The 16,817-nt window shown below is 36.3% G+C and overlaps 1 protein-coding gene across 3 annotated transcripts in view; it reads right to left on the bottom strand.

Moving 5' to 3' along the window:
• ANTXR2 (ANTXR cell adhesion molecule 2) overlaps positions 1-16,817 on the bottom strand; it is a 173,867-nt gene that overhangs the window by 139,864 nt on the left and 17,186 nt on the right. For all 3 annotated transcript variants that reach the window (XM_023737605.1, XM_023737603.1, XM_004383113.2), the window contains 4 exons: positions 11,070-11,151; positions 10,517-10,624; positions 10,332-10,400; positions 9,209-9,289 (listed from right to left, as the gene is read on the bottom strand). In XM_023737605.1, the coding sequence (XP_023593373.1) occupies positions 9,209-9,289; positions 10,332-10,400; positions 10,517-10,624; positions 11,070-11,151 (340 nt within the window). The remainder of the gene's footprint in view (positions 1-9,208; positions 9,290-10,331; positions 10,401-10,516; positions 10,625-11,069; positions 11,152-16,817) is intronic.

Here is a 16,817-nt window from a genome sequence, read left to right as displayed (position 1 = left end):
TGGATAAAACAGAAGTCTGGATTAATCCGATTTATGTGATTCCCACATTATAGCCAGTCTTTTTAGCAGGAGTCCTAGAAACTGATTTCCAATATTGAGGCAAGTCCTACCAGTATTTTGTTTTGTTTTTCCCTTATGAATATATCTTTATAGTTAGCTCAGACTTTAGGTTTTTTATTATACTATGATTTTACAAACAGAGGTTTCCACAACAAAGCAGACAACATTTATAACAGAGCCTTCTATAAACACTTAAGCTAAGGTATTACGTGTCCTCTTAAGCTTAGGTACCTGCTTCTCCTAGTAAAATGATTTGCTGTAGAGAAAATGAGTTTGCAGTGTCTTCTCATTACATTAAAATATAGTTTTTAAACATCTTTCTTACATATTTTTCAAATAAGAAATCAATAGGCATTACCAGGGAAAATAATTTGTCTCTAACAGTCAAATGAATCTTACATTTCCATCACTATGAATAAAGATAGTTATTGTAACATATATTGGATTTATCTTCTTCATTTCAGAAACAACTGAATGTCAATTTGTGTACATTTCCTATATGTATAGGTGTTCATTTCCTTCTTGTTCATGCTACTATGCATTCCCATTAGTCCTTAGGTGGTGCAAATAGTTAATGTGCTTGGTTGCTAACCAAAAGATTAGAGGTTTGAGTCCACCCAGAGGCAGCCTGGAAGAAAGGCCTGGCAATCTACTTCCAAAAAATCAGCCATTGAAAACTCTATGGAGCACAATTCTACTCTGACACACATGGGGTCACCATGAGTCAGAACTGACTTAACTACAAGTTTCAAAAGTTTTTTTTTTTTAATTTTTATTTTTATTGTACTTTAGATGAAGGTTTACAGAACAAATAGTTCCTCATTAAACAGTCAGTACACATATTGTTTTATGACATGGTTAACAACCCCACAACATGTCAACACTCTCCCTTCTCGACCTTGGAGGACCTTTTTTTTTTTTGGTGAAAATATACATAGCCAAAGTTACACCATTTCAAACGTATCTACATGTACAATTCAGTGACATCGATTACATACTTCCAGTTGTGCTGCTATTCTCACTATCCTTTTCCAAATTATTCCATCACCATTATCTTCAACTCACTGCCCCCGAGGCTTCCCATCAAACCTTTTGAGTTGCTGTTGTCAATTTGATCTCACATAGATAATTCTTTTTTTTTTTTTGTACCTTTGATGAAGGTTTGCAGAACACATAGTTTCTCCTTAAACAGTTAGTACACATATTGCCCTATGACAATGGTTAACAACCCCATGACATGTCAACACTGTCCCTTCTCAACCTTGGGTTCCCTATCACCAGCTTTCCTGTCCCCTCTTGCCTTCTAGTCCTTGTCCCTGGACTGTTGTGCCTCGTTAGTCCCGTTTTGTTTTATAAGGCTGTCCAATCCCCGGCTGAATGGTGAACCTCGGGAGTGACTTCACCGAGATAAAAGGGTCAAAAGTATTTTTGAACTTTCCCGTTAGTTGCTTAGAAACTCTGGGATTAGCTGCCATCGCCTACGACATAGTGTTCTTAATTCTTTTGAGCCAGGATTATTTAGGAAATCAGCTTTGTAACTGATTCATCTCTTTATGCTTATACTTTGTAAAGTACTCTATCAAAAAACAAAACAAAACAAACAAACCAAAATTGCAGAAATAATTCCAAATAGTAAAGCATTCCATGGTCCTGCTCTTGGGAAAAAAAAGGAAGTCAGGGGGTAATTTCAGAGTGTTTATTTTTATTCTTTCCACCTTATTCACCAATCTGTGGCTTTGTTTTATTTTTAATGTTTTCTTCCACACTGCTGTATTAGGAAACACTGAATGAGAACCCAGGAGGTATTCACATGTCAGTCTGACCTGTACCAGTTCAAATTAAAATTTCATTTTCAAATAAATATCCTGCAATCATCTTCCAATAAACCAAAAAGAATTTGTGTTTGGTTTTGTTTTATATTCCAAGATTTTAATGACAATCTAAAGTGAAACCTAGAAGAATTAGATACTTGTGTTTGTGAGCAATGGAAAGAGAAAGAGAACAAGATGAGGAACAATGACTCCAAATCTAAAGTTTCTAACCTTAACATCTCCCTGGACCACCAAGTCCCTAAGGGACAGCCCACACTGGGCTTTCCCAGGCCCAGTTCAACCTCTCTGCCTTTCTGCCATCTCCATTGTCCAGTAACCCCTGCCTGCTCAGCAAAAACAGCTTCACTCTAGCTGCTCCTCCTTATTTGTATTAGACAGGCTGTCCAAACTACATTTGACTCCCCTCTCGATCCCTTTAATCCTATATCCAGTGAGCGCTCAGGTTCTATGGATTTTTTTAATGCTTTCCAAATCTACCTATTTATTTCTAGTTTCACTTCTATCACAAGCATAAAATAATAACAACAGTTAATATTTGCCAGGTCTGGCACCTCAGAACCATGCTCAACAAGAGATGGAGGTTTTTCACCTGGAGATTCAGCTCCACCCTGTTCCTGACATGATTTTGACGAGGACAGGGAGTTTATTAAGTGTTTCTCCCTTATGATCCTGATCGAGCTTTTTTTAAATAATTTTATTTATTTTATTGTTGTTGTTGAGAATACACACAGCAAAACATATACCAATTCAATAGTTTCTATATGTACCCTTTAGTGACATTGATTGCATTCTTCAAATTGTGTAACTATTCTCATCCTCCTTTTCCAAGTTGTTCCTCCTCCATTAACATAAACTTGTCACCCCCTAAGGTTCCTGTCTTTTGAGTTGTTGTTGTCAATTTGATCCCATATAGACTGTTCTTAAAAGAGCATACTGCTCAAGGCAGACTTTATTTTTACTAATTAAGTGAAACTATTGTCTGGTTTTAAGAAAATTTCAGGGAATATTTTTTGGTTTAAGATTTAAAGATTATCTCAGGGCAATAGTTTCAGGAGTTCACCAAACATTCATGGCTCCAGGAAGTGTGGAGTCCATGAGAATTTGAAATTCTGCTCTGCATTTCCCCCCTTTTGATCAGAGATTCTGTAGAAGAATTCTACAGAAGAATTCTGTAGAAGAATCTCTGATCAAAATATTCAGTACTAGTAGCCAGGAATCATCCAGTTCTTCTGCTCTCATAGCAAAAGAAGCAATTATTCATGGAGGCAATTAGCCACACCTTCCATATCCTCCTTCTATTCTGGACTCTCCTTCTTCCTTTGTTGTCCCAGGCAAATAGAGGCCAATTATTGTTCCTTGGATGGCCACTTGTAAGCTTTTAAGATCCCAGGCACTGTGTATCAAACTAGCAAGTAAAACAGAAACACTAAACATGTTATTAGACCAATTAGCTGGGATGTCCTATGAAACCATGACCCTAAACCTCCAAACAAAGAAACCAAACCCCATGAGGCTTTTGGATGTACATAAGCAGCCTCCGTAGCTACTTTTTAAAAAAATTTTTTTTATTGTTTTGTAAATATATCTATCACACAACTTTTGCCAATTCAACTTTTTACAGGTGTACAACTTATTGGTAGCAATTACAATAATCAGCTGTGCAACCCTACCCTTAATGCAATATTTTCCATCACCACTAACCCCCTCTCTCCCACCCCTGGTAACCACTAATAAACTTTGTTCTGTATACATTTGCCTTTTCTTGTCTTTTTATGTAAGTGAGGTCATACGATATTTTGTCCTTTGGTGACTGACTAATTTCACTGAGCATAATGTCTTCCAGCTCCATCAATATTGTAGCATGTATCAAGATTTCATTTCTCCTACTGGCTGAGTAATATTCCATTCTATGTGTATACCATTTTTTGTTTACTCATTCATCTGTTGATGGGCATTTAGTTTGTTTCCACCTCTTGGCTATTGTGAACAGTGCTGCAGTGAACATTGGTGTACAAGTCTCTGTTTGAATCTCTGCTTTCAAGTCCTTTGGGTATATACCTAGGAGTGAAGTTGCTGGATTATATGGTAGTTCTAGGCACCCCGTGGTGTAGTGGTTAAGAGCTACAGCTGCTAACCAAAAGGTCAGCAATTCGAATTAGTTCGAATCTACCAGTTGCTCCTTGGAAACCCTATGGGGCAGTTCTACTCTGTCCTATAGAGTCAGTATGAGTTGGATTCAACTCGACAGCAATGGGTTATGACAGTTCTATTTTTACTTTTTTCAGAAACCACCATGCTGTTTTCTTGTGAAAGACGTAGAAACCCAGTACCTGGAATAAGGTCTGAGGCATTTTGGTCCACTGGCAATCTGTTTCCCCTTGACTAGTAAGTTTCTACTCTGAACCACTAATTAACACTATAAATTCCCCCACAGGAATTGTGGCTCTTTTCTAGAATATGGGGCCCTGAAATTCTACATAGCTCTTGCCATGGGAATGCTGGATCTCATTTCCCTGGTTGTTGGCTGAGTCCTAGTCCCAAGGCTTGGGGATTTGGAACTCGGCACAGCCAAATACTTGACTTTGGGTAGCTCTGCCATCTAGAAAGTCTTGTTGTTATGACTTACCTACTGGATTTGATCCTTTCACATATCAATGCCATGCTTCTTTAGACTTTAGATAGATAAGATGGTTCCTTGGAGTCTATTCTGACTCATGATGACCTCACATACAAGGGAAGGAAACATGCCCAATTCTGCATCATCCTCATGATCACTAGCAAGTTCAAATCCATCTTTGTGGCTATTGTGCCAACCCATATCACCCAGGGTCTCCCTTGCCTTAGATCGCCCTCAACTTAAACAAGCATGACGTCCTCCTCCAGCAATTTATCCCTCCTAATAACGTGTCCAAAGCAAGAGAGTCGGACAATATTCTGTTGTGATCCATTAGGTTTTCATACACTGATTGCTGGAAGTAGATCACCAGGCCTTTCTTCCTAGTCTGCCACCACCCATCTGTTCGTTTGTCATATAGTGGTGACTTCTGTGTTGCTGGATGCTAGAAGCTATGCCACCAGTATTTCAAATACTATCAGGGTCACAGACGATGGACAGCTTTCAATGGAACTTCCAGACTAAGACAGACTAGGAAGAAAGGACTTTTAGACCTTACACATGATCATTTAGATTGCCAGCCATCTCCCTCAGTGGCCTACCCTATGGAAGGGTCAACAGCCCCAATCTACATGGTCCTAGCTTCCCACCAAATTTTTAAAGCCCAGCCCTGCTAAGTTAGATCATTCTTATCCATTTAATTCATAAAACAACTCAGTGAGATAGAAATCATTACCTCCACTTGACTGTTAAGAATTTTAAATTTCAGAGAGTCTGTTACAGGACATACCCAAGGTCACACAACTAGGAAATGGCAGAGTTGGAATTCACACCCAAGTCTTGCTATTCCCAATGTCGTATTTCTCCACTATGTTAGGTTTTCATTTATCTTATAAGGAAGATTGCAAGAGACTTATAACACACCTCTCCACCTTCCAAATCATCTATTCCTTGCCGAAAAAGTACTTTCTAAACCTTCACTGCCATCATAAAAATCCTATGCTCTAGAAGTTCTGTAATTTCCCAACTCAGTTACTTATGAAATAAGTACCAATTCCTTGAAGGTCTCCATAACCTGGATTCAGCCTGCCTATCAAAGTGTAGCCCCCATATCACTTCATAATTAAGCCAGACCACACCTCCCCCTGCCCCTCAATAAATCATCCTAGGTTGTACCTGAAATTCTCTGTTTCTTTTTCTAATTAAATCTACTCAACTTCTTAGAGCCCAGTTCAAATCCAACCACATACACACACACACACACACACACACACACACACACACAAGCCTACAAGCCTTCTGGGACTTCACATACCAAAAAACTGATCCTGCCCTTATGACAACTTAGATTCTAATCATATCAGGACTTTAACACAAATTGTGTTATATGATTCTTTTTTATCCCATAGGTGACTCACTGAAATTTGCCTCCTCTAAATCCCGTAACACTTTGTACTTCTTGCAGGGGACTTACCACATTCTAAACCTCATATCATCATGACTTTCAAGCACCTTTACAACAGAGATGTTTTGTCTTATATAAGTTTGCATCCCCTCTTCCAAGCCTAACACAGTGGCTTAAATACAGTAAGTGTTCAATAAATGAATGAATGAAAAAAATGAGTAAGATAATGATGAAAGAAGGGAGAAAAAGAGGAAAGGTTTTGCACCAGTATCTAACTTGATATAGCAATAAAATCTAAATCCTCATACATGCTAGTTAAGGTTGGAGATTAAACCATATTCCAAAAAATGTTACATATCATGTTTGTCTGGATAAGAATGCAAAAAATTTCACAGTACATTTTCCTCCATAATTAAAATACAATATTTAAATGATTTTCTGGACCAAATAAATTTCAGAAAAAGTATTAAATTGTTAACATACAAGATGTTCATAACAAAGGCTTTTTAAGTCCCTTGCTTTTTAATTTATAAAATTTATTAATACTGCAGCATTTCTTCTTCTTTTTTTTAACTACAATGAAGAAAAGCTCCAAAATAAAATTCTTATGTCTTTTTGATTAAGAAATTGATTGCAGAAAAACTATCTCTTAACAATATACAATATCTTACACATTAAAGGGCCAGATCATTTAGGTCACTGAATTGGGGATGAGGGGAAACCATGCTATCAATTTTTTTTTCAATTAAACACTAATTTCAAAGGAATTAATGCACTAGCACTTAAAAAGGCCTAACGTATTTTAGTAACTTCTAGCTTAAAAAAGAGATTACCTGTCAATTTAGCAAATATTTTGCCTATGCAGTGTCAAACATCTGAAAGACTTAAATTTTCTGATTTCTTCCATTTGCTTAGCTTTGCGTAAATACATTCTGCAGTACAATTTCATCCATTAGTTTGGCAAAGCGTAAATAATAGGCAGATAATCTCTTCTGTCTGCCTTCACTCTGGAATAGATACACTGTATTTGTTTTAAAGCTCAAATATGATGTTTTTAAAATAAGATGATATTCTGTAACTATAAAGTGTGATTCAAATTTGAGGCAGAAGTATATTTTTTGTATATTATTAAGGATGGTACTAATCTCTGTTCTAACAGAGAAAAGAAGTGCTTGAATTGTCTTAGATATCTATAAAACCCTTTGTTGTTAAGTTGATTTCGACTCATAGTGACCCTATAGGACACAGCAGAACTGCCCCATGGGGTTTCCAAGGAGCAGCTGCTGGATTCGAACGGCCGACCGTTTGGTTAGCAGCTGAACCCTTTAACCACTGCGCCACTAGGGTTCCTAAATATCTATAAAGTAGGCAAAAATTTCAAAGTACAATTTGTTAATTATACTCATCCATTAATGTGATCATGTTTGGCTTAAGGACTTCTTTTCTCTACTAGCAACTCTGCCAGATACCGTCAGAGCTCTCCTCCTCTTCGCTCCCTTCCTCCCACCTTGCCTCACCCCACCCCTGGCTGGCTTCCCTGAGGATCATTCGTTCCTTCTGTGACAAAACAGTTGAAGTTTAACTATACTGAGATGAAAGTTATACTCATCGTTTCCCTCCAGACGAAACGCAAGAGTCGTTGTTGGCAACTTGTGGCTAAAATAACTCAAATCTTTCTAATTTCATGCTGAATCTTTTAGCATAACATATTCCAGTTAAAGTCTACCAAGAACCTCAGACAAGACAGACTATCATTTGAAAGAAATTATATTTTAAAGTCTCCCTAATACAAAAAGAAACATAAAAGTTAAGAAACAAGTATAATAAGGCAACAACAGCTTTATCTCCTCTGGTAGTCAGCTACTAATATCTTGAAAAGGAAATCTCCTTATAACCTATAAAAAGAGACTCAAAAGCTCATCGGCCATCTGCAGAATTGTCAATTAAACCTTTAATATAAATTCCAAAGGGAATAACCCAGGGAAGTCTTTTCTCTTTTCCAGTATAATTATAACAATAATTGCAAATTCCAAAATACAATAAAATTCTATTTAAGATATACTCCACTAATTTATTTATTTAGTAGCTCAAATTATACACCCTTTTGCATTGTCCATCCTTTTCCTTATATTTTAAAACTTAAATCACAGTTAACAAAGTATTTATCCTGAATCCAGCTATAAAAATTTTTACTATTTTTGCATTCAATTTTCCCCTAAAAATAAACACAATAATATATGTAAACTCCTAAAATAACAACCTCTGTTCCACTCTGCATTTACATTTGGTGTGTCCCCTAGAACTGCTGATATGTGATCTAAGTAAATTATGTTTCTTCTAAAAGGCTCCATTAATTTAAAAAAAAACAAACAAACAACTACATGCTACTAAAAACAAATTCAATAAATCTCAATCTGTGTTTCTGAAAAACATGCTATTTAAAGAAAACTGTTAAATGCCAGAACCAAATGTCAGAAGAAACTAAGGTTTTTTTTTTGTTTGTTTGTTTTTTCCCCCTTACAATAAGTACCTAAAGATTAAAATAAAATCTTTGGCTTAGAGAATATATATCATTCACTTCCATTTTAGGATGGTGTTTACCAAAATATCATAAACACTTAATAGCAACTATACCTAGTGCTTCCAGCAAAAGGCAGTAAAATGAAACATAAACCTCAGCTGTGAAAACCCATGAGTTTTGCTTTGCATTTCATCACTCTCTTTCTCCATACCCTGTTTAGGATAGCCCAGATTCTAATGATCACCAGAGACAGCTCAGCTGAATTCCAAACAGAAATATTATGAGCTCCAGTGAAACTATTAATCATTAAAATGGAGAGAACAACAATAGTAGTCAAATATTCAGTCACTGGTTCAAGTTGCCTTACTGGTAACTAAGACATACCATATTTGGAGGAGTGAGTAATCATACATTCCAATCCAAATTTTTATTTTACATTTCTTCTATAAGCTTATAAAACTTTCAAGCCATCAAGACGATGAGGAACTCCATGCCCAAAAGGAAGATGTTTCTGGGACTGTTTACGAAAACCTTAAAACTTGAAATCACAAATCTAGGCTCACTGGACACAACTTGCAAGAATTAACACCAAATCTCACTGACAAACAAAAGCCAGATCTTCAGAATTACACTGTATACACAATACCAAACAAAACCCCTTCTTAATCCCGTTATTCAAGATAAGGATGGCCTGCACTGGAATCAAGATTATGCCTTATAGTTTAAAAATATATCTAAAATTAACAAGCTTTTCCTGCTTGCAGAGAATTACTCACAGAATTAATTATTCCTTTGAGAGCTTGAAAACCACCTTTGACAGGGAAAACTTGTTCCTTGGAATCAGCAATTCTTTCGAGCTTTAGAAAAAAGGAGGAAACTTGATTAAGGGGTGGGTAAGACATAACCAAAAACCAAACCCATTGCTGTCAAGTCAGTTCCAACTCACAGCGACCCTACAGAACAGAGCAGAACTGCCCCATAGGGTTTCCAACACTATAGTCTTTACAGGAGCAGACTGCCACATCTTTCTCCCATGGAGCAGCTGGTGGTTCCAAACTGCCAACCTTTAAGTTAGCAGCCAAGCACTTAATCACTGTGCCAACAGGGCTCCTTGGTTAAAACATAAAATACTTTAAAAACTTCACTAAGTTTTTGGTTATGTTCATCTGAAAAATTACAACACTGGTGTAAAAAAATTAGTCTACCAGTGTGGCCTGTGGTAGAGGTCAAGAATTGAAAGCAGTGGTGGTAGTGTTACTTGAAACACACCACCACAAAAGGAACTGAGATCAGTAAGTTTATATTGCCCTCAAGTTGCAACACCAAAACAGTGCAGAGTTCAAAGATCTATAAACTGCATGAGTCACTGGAGTTTTAGCCACACTCCACCAAAAAGTTAAATGCAAAACAATTCTGAAAGTAGAAAAAAATAATTGTTTAAATATATAATCCCGCAAACTTTATCAAAAATGTTTTATTGTAAGAAATTCTAAGAAAAAATTTGAAAGACTTCTCTTTCTAAATCCCTGCACACCTGAGTCAAATTTTAAATCAATCTAAAAACCCTGCATAACACTGTCATAATAATCTTGTCAACTGAGTTAAAGAAAAGAAGCAGTAATCATATCACTTCAATACAAATTTTTATCTTATATTAGTTCCCCAATACCAGTAAGTATTTAAGAAATTTAGATTTTCATTTCCAGTCATGAAACCTATCATAACTCATAAATTCTTAATGCTGAGCTAAAGATATACAGCCAATAAGTTAATATTTTTATAGAAAATATTTAACAATTGATTAATGTCACAGTAAGTTATCTGTGAAAATAATTTGATAAACCATCCTTAAGACAATGACGTGATTTAGATTAAACTTTGCAGATCTGTTGTACTCACCTGAGCTTGTTCAAAATCAAGGACACCAACACAATAAACTCTAGCCCCAAGTGACCTGGATGTCTTTGCCTATCTCAGGAGAGACAGAGAGAAAGAGGAGAGTTATTCAAATACTAGGCTATACATGCAGAGACACACAGCAAAGTACCACAGGGTGTAAAGAACAGTTTCAGCTCGCTACTCACCTCTTTCTCTGCATATGATGGCACCAGACCTTCCAACTTACCATCTGTCAGAGCAATTATGATACTAGAGGTTTTTAAGCCTCCTGCTTTCTGAATTTGTTCATTTGCCTGAAAATGAAGAATAATTATCCAACTCATAATTTAATTTTAACTTTTAACCAGCATGTTTCATTAAGCCAAATTTGTAAATTTGACAAAATCAAAACATTACTAACTGGCTTTTAAGACAGGATCTTTGTATTAACTATATTTTACTTGAACTATTTATATATTCACATTAAAGGGTAGTAAGTATTTGGTTTAAGTGATACAGGTTTTTAGCTGTGGTTGACTATTCTGAATACAACCACTGAAAAATGGAAAATTCCTTAAAAGGCAAAAAGAAATCCAAACTTTTCTTATCACCAATACAACTAATTTTCTTCTATCACTCTCATCCCTAGGACAACTAAATGCAAACACAGAGAATATAAGATAAACATGTAGTGGGCTTTTGAGCTTCATTAGAGTTATAATGTATTGTCTCCCGCACTCATAAAGTAAAAGAACTTACTAGCTTTAGTCCTTCATGGATATATGTCTCTCCTACTGGACTAACACGTTTTAAATCTTCCAAGCCTCGGTAAATTTTGCTTCTGAAAATAATGGATTATAATATTAAACAAAAGGAAAATAACACTTCCCAAAAAGCATGGCAGCATTACAACCAAGTTTTCTTCAATAAGATGTAGAGAAAAGGACGTGAGCTTTGAAGGCAAATAGCTGCTCATACCTTTTTGCTATTTTAATAAGCATTTAGTAATTTCTCTATTTTAATTTTAAAAATTAAAAATGCTAACAATGTGAAATGTTTTTAAAAATCTAAGCATACTGTAGGCATTTTTAGCTGAGAGCAGTTATCTTCAATCATATTTGTTTTTACTAAATGCAAAGGAATAAAACATTTTTTCCCTCAACCACAAGAACACAAGGATTGAGTAGCTCAGCTTCAGTGGCACTTTCTCCAAAAGCATTTGTGAAATGCCCACACCACCTCACTGAAAGTAAGAAATTTTCTCTGATATCTCCAAATTCCTAAAGCACATTACTTAACCAAGACTTATATAGAAACTAACAATTTCTACTTGTGTTCACTGGGGTCACAAGTCTCATGATTTATTCACTTTTATGGCACCTCCCTACTCATCCAGACACCAGCACATTCTCTTGAATATAACACATACTTAATACATGTTTGAAGAATGAATGAGAGAATAAATGGATGTATGTATGGATGAATGTATGGATGGATGGATGGATAGGTAATAGCTACAAAAAAAAATGAAAAGCCATAGGATCTTTTTCATCTTGACTAATTCATTTTCGCAATGGAATATATCTAAATGGAATATGACTAAATTATTAACAGCTGCTTTGGGTGTGTGAGTAAACGAATATCCAATTTTCAGAGCTTTTGTATATATGCCGTCCCCGGGGTTATAAATGAGATCCGTTCCTAACTGTGTCTTTAAGGCTTTGAGTAGAATTTGTAGGTAAGTTGGAATAGATGCATAGGGTTCTTATTTAGCCTTTCTTTAGTGCAAGAAAAGGCTGGAAGGCTTTTCAATGATTTAAAAGCTGCCCCTGCAGCAAGTGAAGGTGATTGTGATGAAGAATTTGTTGAGGTTGTTTCAATAGTTTCAAAGTGAGGGCAAATTTACATAATATTAAAGGACAAGTAGGAGTTGTCTATATGTCAGACATTTGTAACCCGAGGACTGCCTGTAGTTCCAAACCCAAAAAACCCATTGCCATCGCGTAGATTCTGACTCATAGCAACCCTGTAGGACAGAGTAGAACAGCCCCACAGGAGCAGCTGGTGGATTCCAACTGCCAACCTTTTGGTTAGCAGCCAAATGCTTAACCACTGTGTCACCAGGGCTCCCCACTCGTAGTTCCAAAGACACCTTTAAAAAATAAAGAAAACCACAAGATTCTTAAAGAGATAAAACAAGGTTTCTAAAAACAATTCAAAGTTCTCTGAAAACTTCTTTTTAAAGGTTTCAGTATAAAAGATCAGAAGAGATCCTCTTGAGATATTATTTTCAGAATTTTAGTTATTCAATAGAAGCAAAGAAAATTGTCTTTCTAAATGGAAAAGTCTTGAACTAGTAAACTAAAGTATAATGCTTTAAACGAAATATGAATAGTCCCCACACTACCAAGGATGGTAGATGAAAGGAGATTAACTATAAAAAGAATATTACCCGAACATCAAGGAAACTACTGGAGCCACGTACACACTCACAGCATACACACGCACACGTGCACACACACACACATCACATGCGCTATTACAACACATATCAAAAAATAGTCAAAACTTATTTTTTCATGTTACAATGTTGTGTTTTCAAATACTGGAAAGAAATGAGCCATTCAGCAGAGACTTCCACATTCTTTAAAAGTCACTTTTTGCTTACATATTAATGTATGTAATGAAAATTATTACCAGTTCTCCATTCTCAAGGATTTTCCCCCAAAAAAAACAACTTTCAAAGCATGAGGTTAATATTCCCCCTTCCTAGTTCAGTCGTCTCTACCAACCCATGTTGACTGTCTCATTTAATACCTGGTTCAAAATCTAGTATTATATGAACTTTTCTCTAACTTTGTTACACTTTTTTTTCTGGGGTGCCCCATGCTTTCTATTCATACCCATATTCAACATTTAGTATGTTGAATCATTTTGTCTCTTAAAACTTGTCTACTTTAAAAGAATTTAACTGATTTAATATAATTTCATATTCTTCTCAACTAAACTGAAAGTTTACAGTAGGCTACCACTATGTCTCTTATTTATAATGTATCTCTCTAAAAACCAAAAACTCATTGCCTTTGAGTCAATTCTGACTCATAATCTACACTAATTACTTATTATAATGCATTTTGCAAAGTAAGTGTTTAATAAATTTTTCAATCCACCATTAAAAAAATCATAATTCTACAGATGATGGAGTAAATTACAAAAAGTATAAGCTTGCCTTATCTAAATATTTATGTTCAGTATCTTCAGAATGACTTGAAACTGATTCTATCTGAACACTGATATAAACCCAATATTTGCTGCTTCCCAGAAATGAGTGGCAGTGTGTCCTCAAGCATTAATGCTTGCTGCCAAAAGTAAAAATAAAAAAGACAACTGAAATTCAAGTTTACAGAAACAGATTTTGCATGGTAAAAATAGCCTTCACCATTCAGTTCAGATTCAGCTCACCATTAGTTATGAGACCAGACAGCAGCAACATTTTAAGGTGCGCCTCCTGCAGAAAACTGTAAACTGCCAAATGTGAGATTTAGAGTCTCTTGGCCTGTTGACTTCTTTCATTGGAAGATGCAAAGCAGAGCAGTTCTTGGTTTTGCACCCATATCCACAGCTTCCACCATACATTCTAAGATTCACAGAATCCCATCCTTACTTCTGAAGCTGCATAGTCATAGGAGGAAAGTGCTCCTTGCTTATAGCCAATAGCATCAACACACATGAGTCCTGGTCTTGAAGTCCCTTCAAGGTAACTATGCAGTTTATTGGTCTCTCCTCAAACAACATGGTGTTACTTTGGGGAAAATGGAAACCAAAACAAGACTGGGCAGATCACATGTCTTCAAAGGATCCTAGTCAACTAAAAAGAAGTTCTAAGGTTATTAGTAAGTAGTTCCAGTAAGCAGTTAAATGGGGAAAAAGCAAACTGATGTTGTAGGTTAACAGCAGAACTTACTGATCTACACTCTAAAGGAAAGCAGGAGGGAAAATGATAAAAATAAAAAGAAGAAAAAGATTTGTTAACAAAAAATCAGCTTGAATCCAACAACATTTGTGAATATCAGCTTCACTGAGTTCAGCTTTAGTGCTACGTCTTCAACTACAAAGAACAGTAATATTGAAACTACTTTGGTGTTTGTTGTGAAGCTGTTGTCAAGGATGCTGCTATCATGACATGTGATGTATCTTATAAGGTCTCACAGCAGAAATTTGTCACTCCTGAGTAATTGCTATACACTTCCTCCTTTCTGCTAATTACAGCTATATAAGCTTTGTCTACTTTCTCTGGCTACCGGGAAGCCCACAGTAAAATTCTTACTCATTCGCAAAGTCTGCTAAGTTCCTATGGTTATCATATTGCTTTATCCTCATGGTCTTAAGTTTTCTTTTTATATATTCTTTTGCAGTATTGTTATGTTCCATGCAGCCTCAAATACTTTTTGGAAAGAGGCAGTATTTAAACAAATAAAATATTAAACCTCTGACATTTTATTGAGAATCAGGTGATCCAACTCTATAAACAACTTTCTTCTTTACTTGATAGTTATATTGATTGAAAAACAAGAAAGAGAGAGAGGAGGCAAACACATACTGCCTCATTTTTTTAATCTACGGAATTAACTAACACTGTCAATTCTGATAGTATTTCTCAAACAAAAGGAAAGGAAGGGAAGGAAGAGGAGCAGAGGGGAGGGAAGGGAAGGCAAGGGAAGGCAAGACAAGGGAAACTAAAGGAAGGGAAGGGAAGGCAAGGGAATGGAAGAGAAGGCAATGAAAGGAAGGGAAGGCAAGAGAAGGGAAGGGACTGCAACTACAACAAGCTGCCATGCATTGTACTACATCAGTGGCTTTTCTGCATCCACAGAACACTCTGATTGTGGAAGCAGTGCATGACTTCATAAGTAAAATAATATATTGAGATAGTGTCATAAATAAAATGATTGGCAGATAATTCTGACTTGCCCAACTTAACACAATTAAGACATAGTTTTATTTTAAGTACCTTTTACTAGTGGCTAACGATGCAGTTTTATACAACGTATCTGTATTGTACTTGAACTTTCCAAAGCACATCAACTTAACTTTACAGATAATTTCAAAGCTCTTTCCAGATTCCAGTCATACATCTGCTGAGCACCTACCACATATGAACACTGTAATTCTATATGGTGATAGGAGAATGACTGACACATAGTCCAGTGGCTACACTTAATGCTTATCTCCACAATTGCCGTGCAGTTCTTGGCCCTGACTATGCACTGGAATCACCTGAAGTATTTTTAAACACTCCATCCTGAGCTCTACTTGAAGAGATTCTAATTTACTCAGCTTGTGCTAGGGACAGGGCATCACTATTTTTTGACAATGCCCCCAGGGTATTCTAACGTGCATCCAGGATTAAGAATCTCTAATAAAATCTATTTACAAAAAAAAAACTTTCCCATGCAGTTGGAATGCTCTTTCTCTTACCTATTTTGCCAGTCAGTCCATCTAGTTAAAGAGTTTTGGGGTTATTAAGAAAATCTTTTAAACTGTAAATACGGTTTCTGCAATGATATTTATAACATAATGTCATATGGCAGCTTTGGGCATTCAGAAAGAGAGGAAAGAAGAGAAAGGGGGTGAGAAGTACCAAAAACAAACTGTTTTCATTATAGTTTCTCCTTTGCACTGCTATTTTGCTTTTCTAGGAAACCTGGAATTGAGGTGACAATACAGCTGGATTTGAGGTGACAATACAGCATAATGGATAAGACCCCAGGCTGTGGAGCCAGACTGCTTGAGTTCAAAGTCTAGCTCCTTCACTTACTAGGTGTGTGAGCCTGGAAAAGTTATCTAATAGCTGTATTATCCAGTTGCCTCATCTATAAATCACCACCACGTCCAGTTGCCGTTGAGTCAATTCTGACCGTCGACTCCATCTGTGTCAGAATAGAACTGTGCTCAATAGGGTTTTCAATGGCTGATTTTTCACATGTAGATCACCAGATCTTTCTTCAGAGGTGTCTCTGGGTGGACTTGAACTGCCAACCTCTCAGTTAACAGCCGAGCCCATTAATTACTTGCACTACCCAGGGACTCCCCATCTATAAGGTAAGGTAATAAAAATACTAACTCCGTGGGGCTGTTGTGAAGGTCAAATGAGTTAACATATAAAAAGTATTGCTACATATAAAAAGAATTGCTCCATATACATTAGTTATTATTCTTAGTAATATCACCTGCTGTGTCAGGGACAGAGCAAGGTCACCTGCCAGCCAACCCTCAATTCTTTCATTATTCCACTCTGTATCAAGTAATGAGCACAACATATAGGTCAAGAATGGTGCTTTGCAACATTCTTCAAAGAGATGGAAAAACTAATCATTAACTTTATATAGAAAGGGAAGAAGCCCCGAGTAAGTAAAGCACTACTGAAGAAGAAGAATAAAGTTGGAGGACTCACACTACCTGACTTCAGAACCTACTATACAGCTACAGTAGTCAAAACAGCCTGGT

Source organism: Trichechus manatus, unplaced genomic scaffold (assembly GCF_000243295.1).
Source record: "Trichechus manatus latirostris isolate Lorelei unplaced genomic scaffold, TriManLat1.0 scaffold00105, whole genome shotgun sequence".
NCBI lineage: Eukaryota > Metazoa > Chordata > Mammalia > Sirenia > Trichechidae > Trichechus > Trichechus manatus.
The sequence above is the reverse complement of the archived record's forward strand: the minus strand, read 5'-3'. Positions and strand labels throughout refer to the sequence as shown.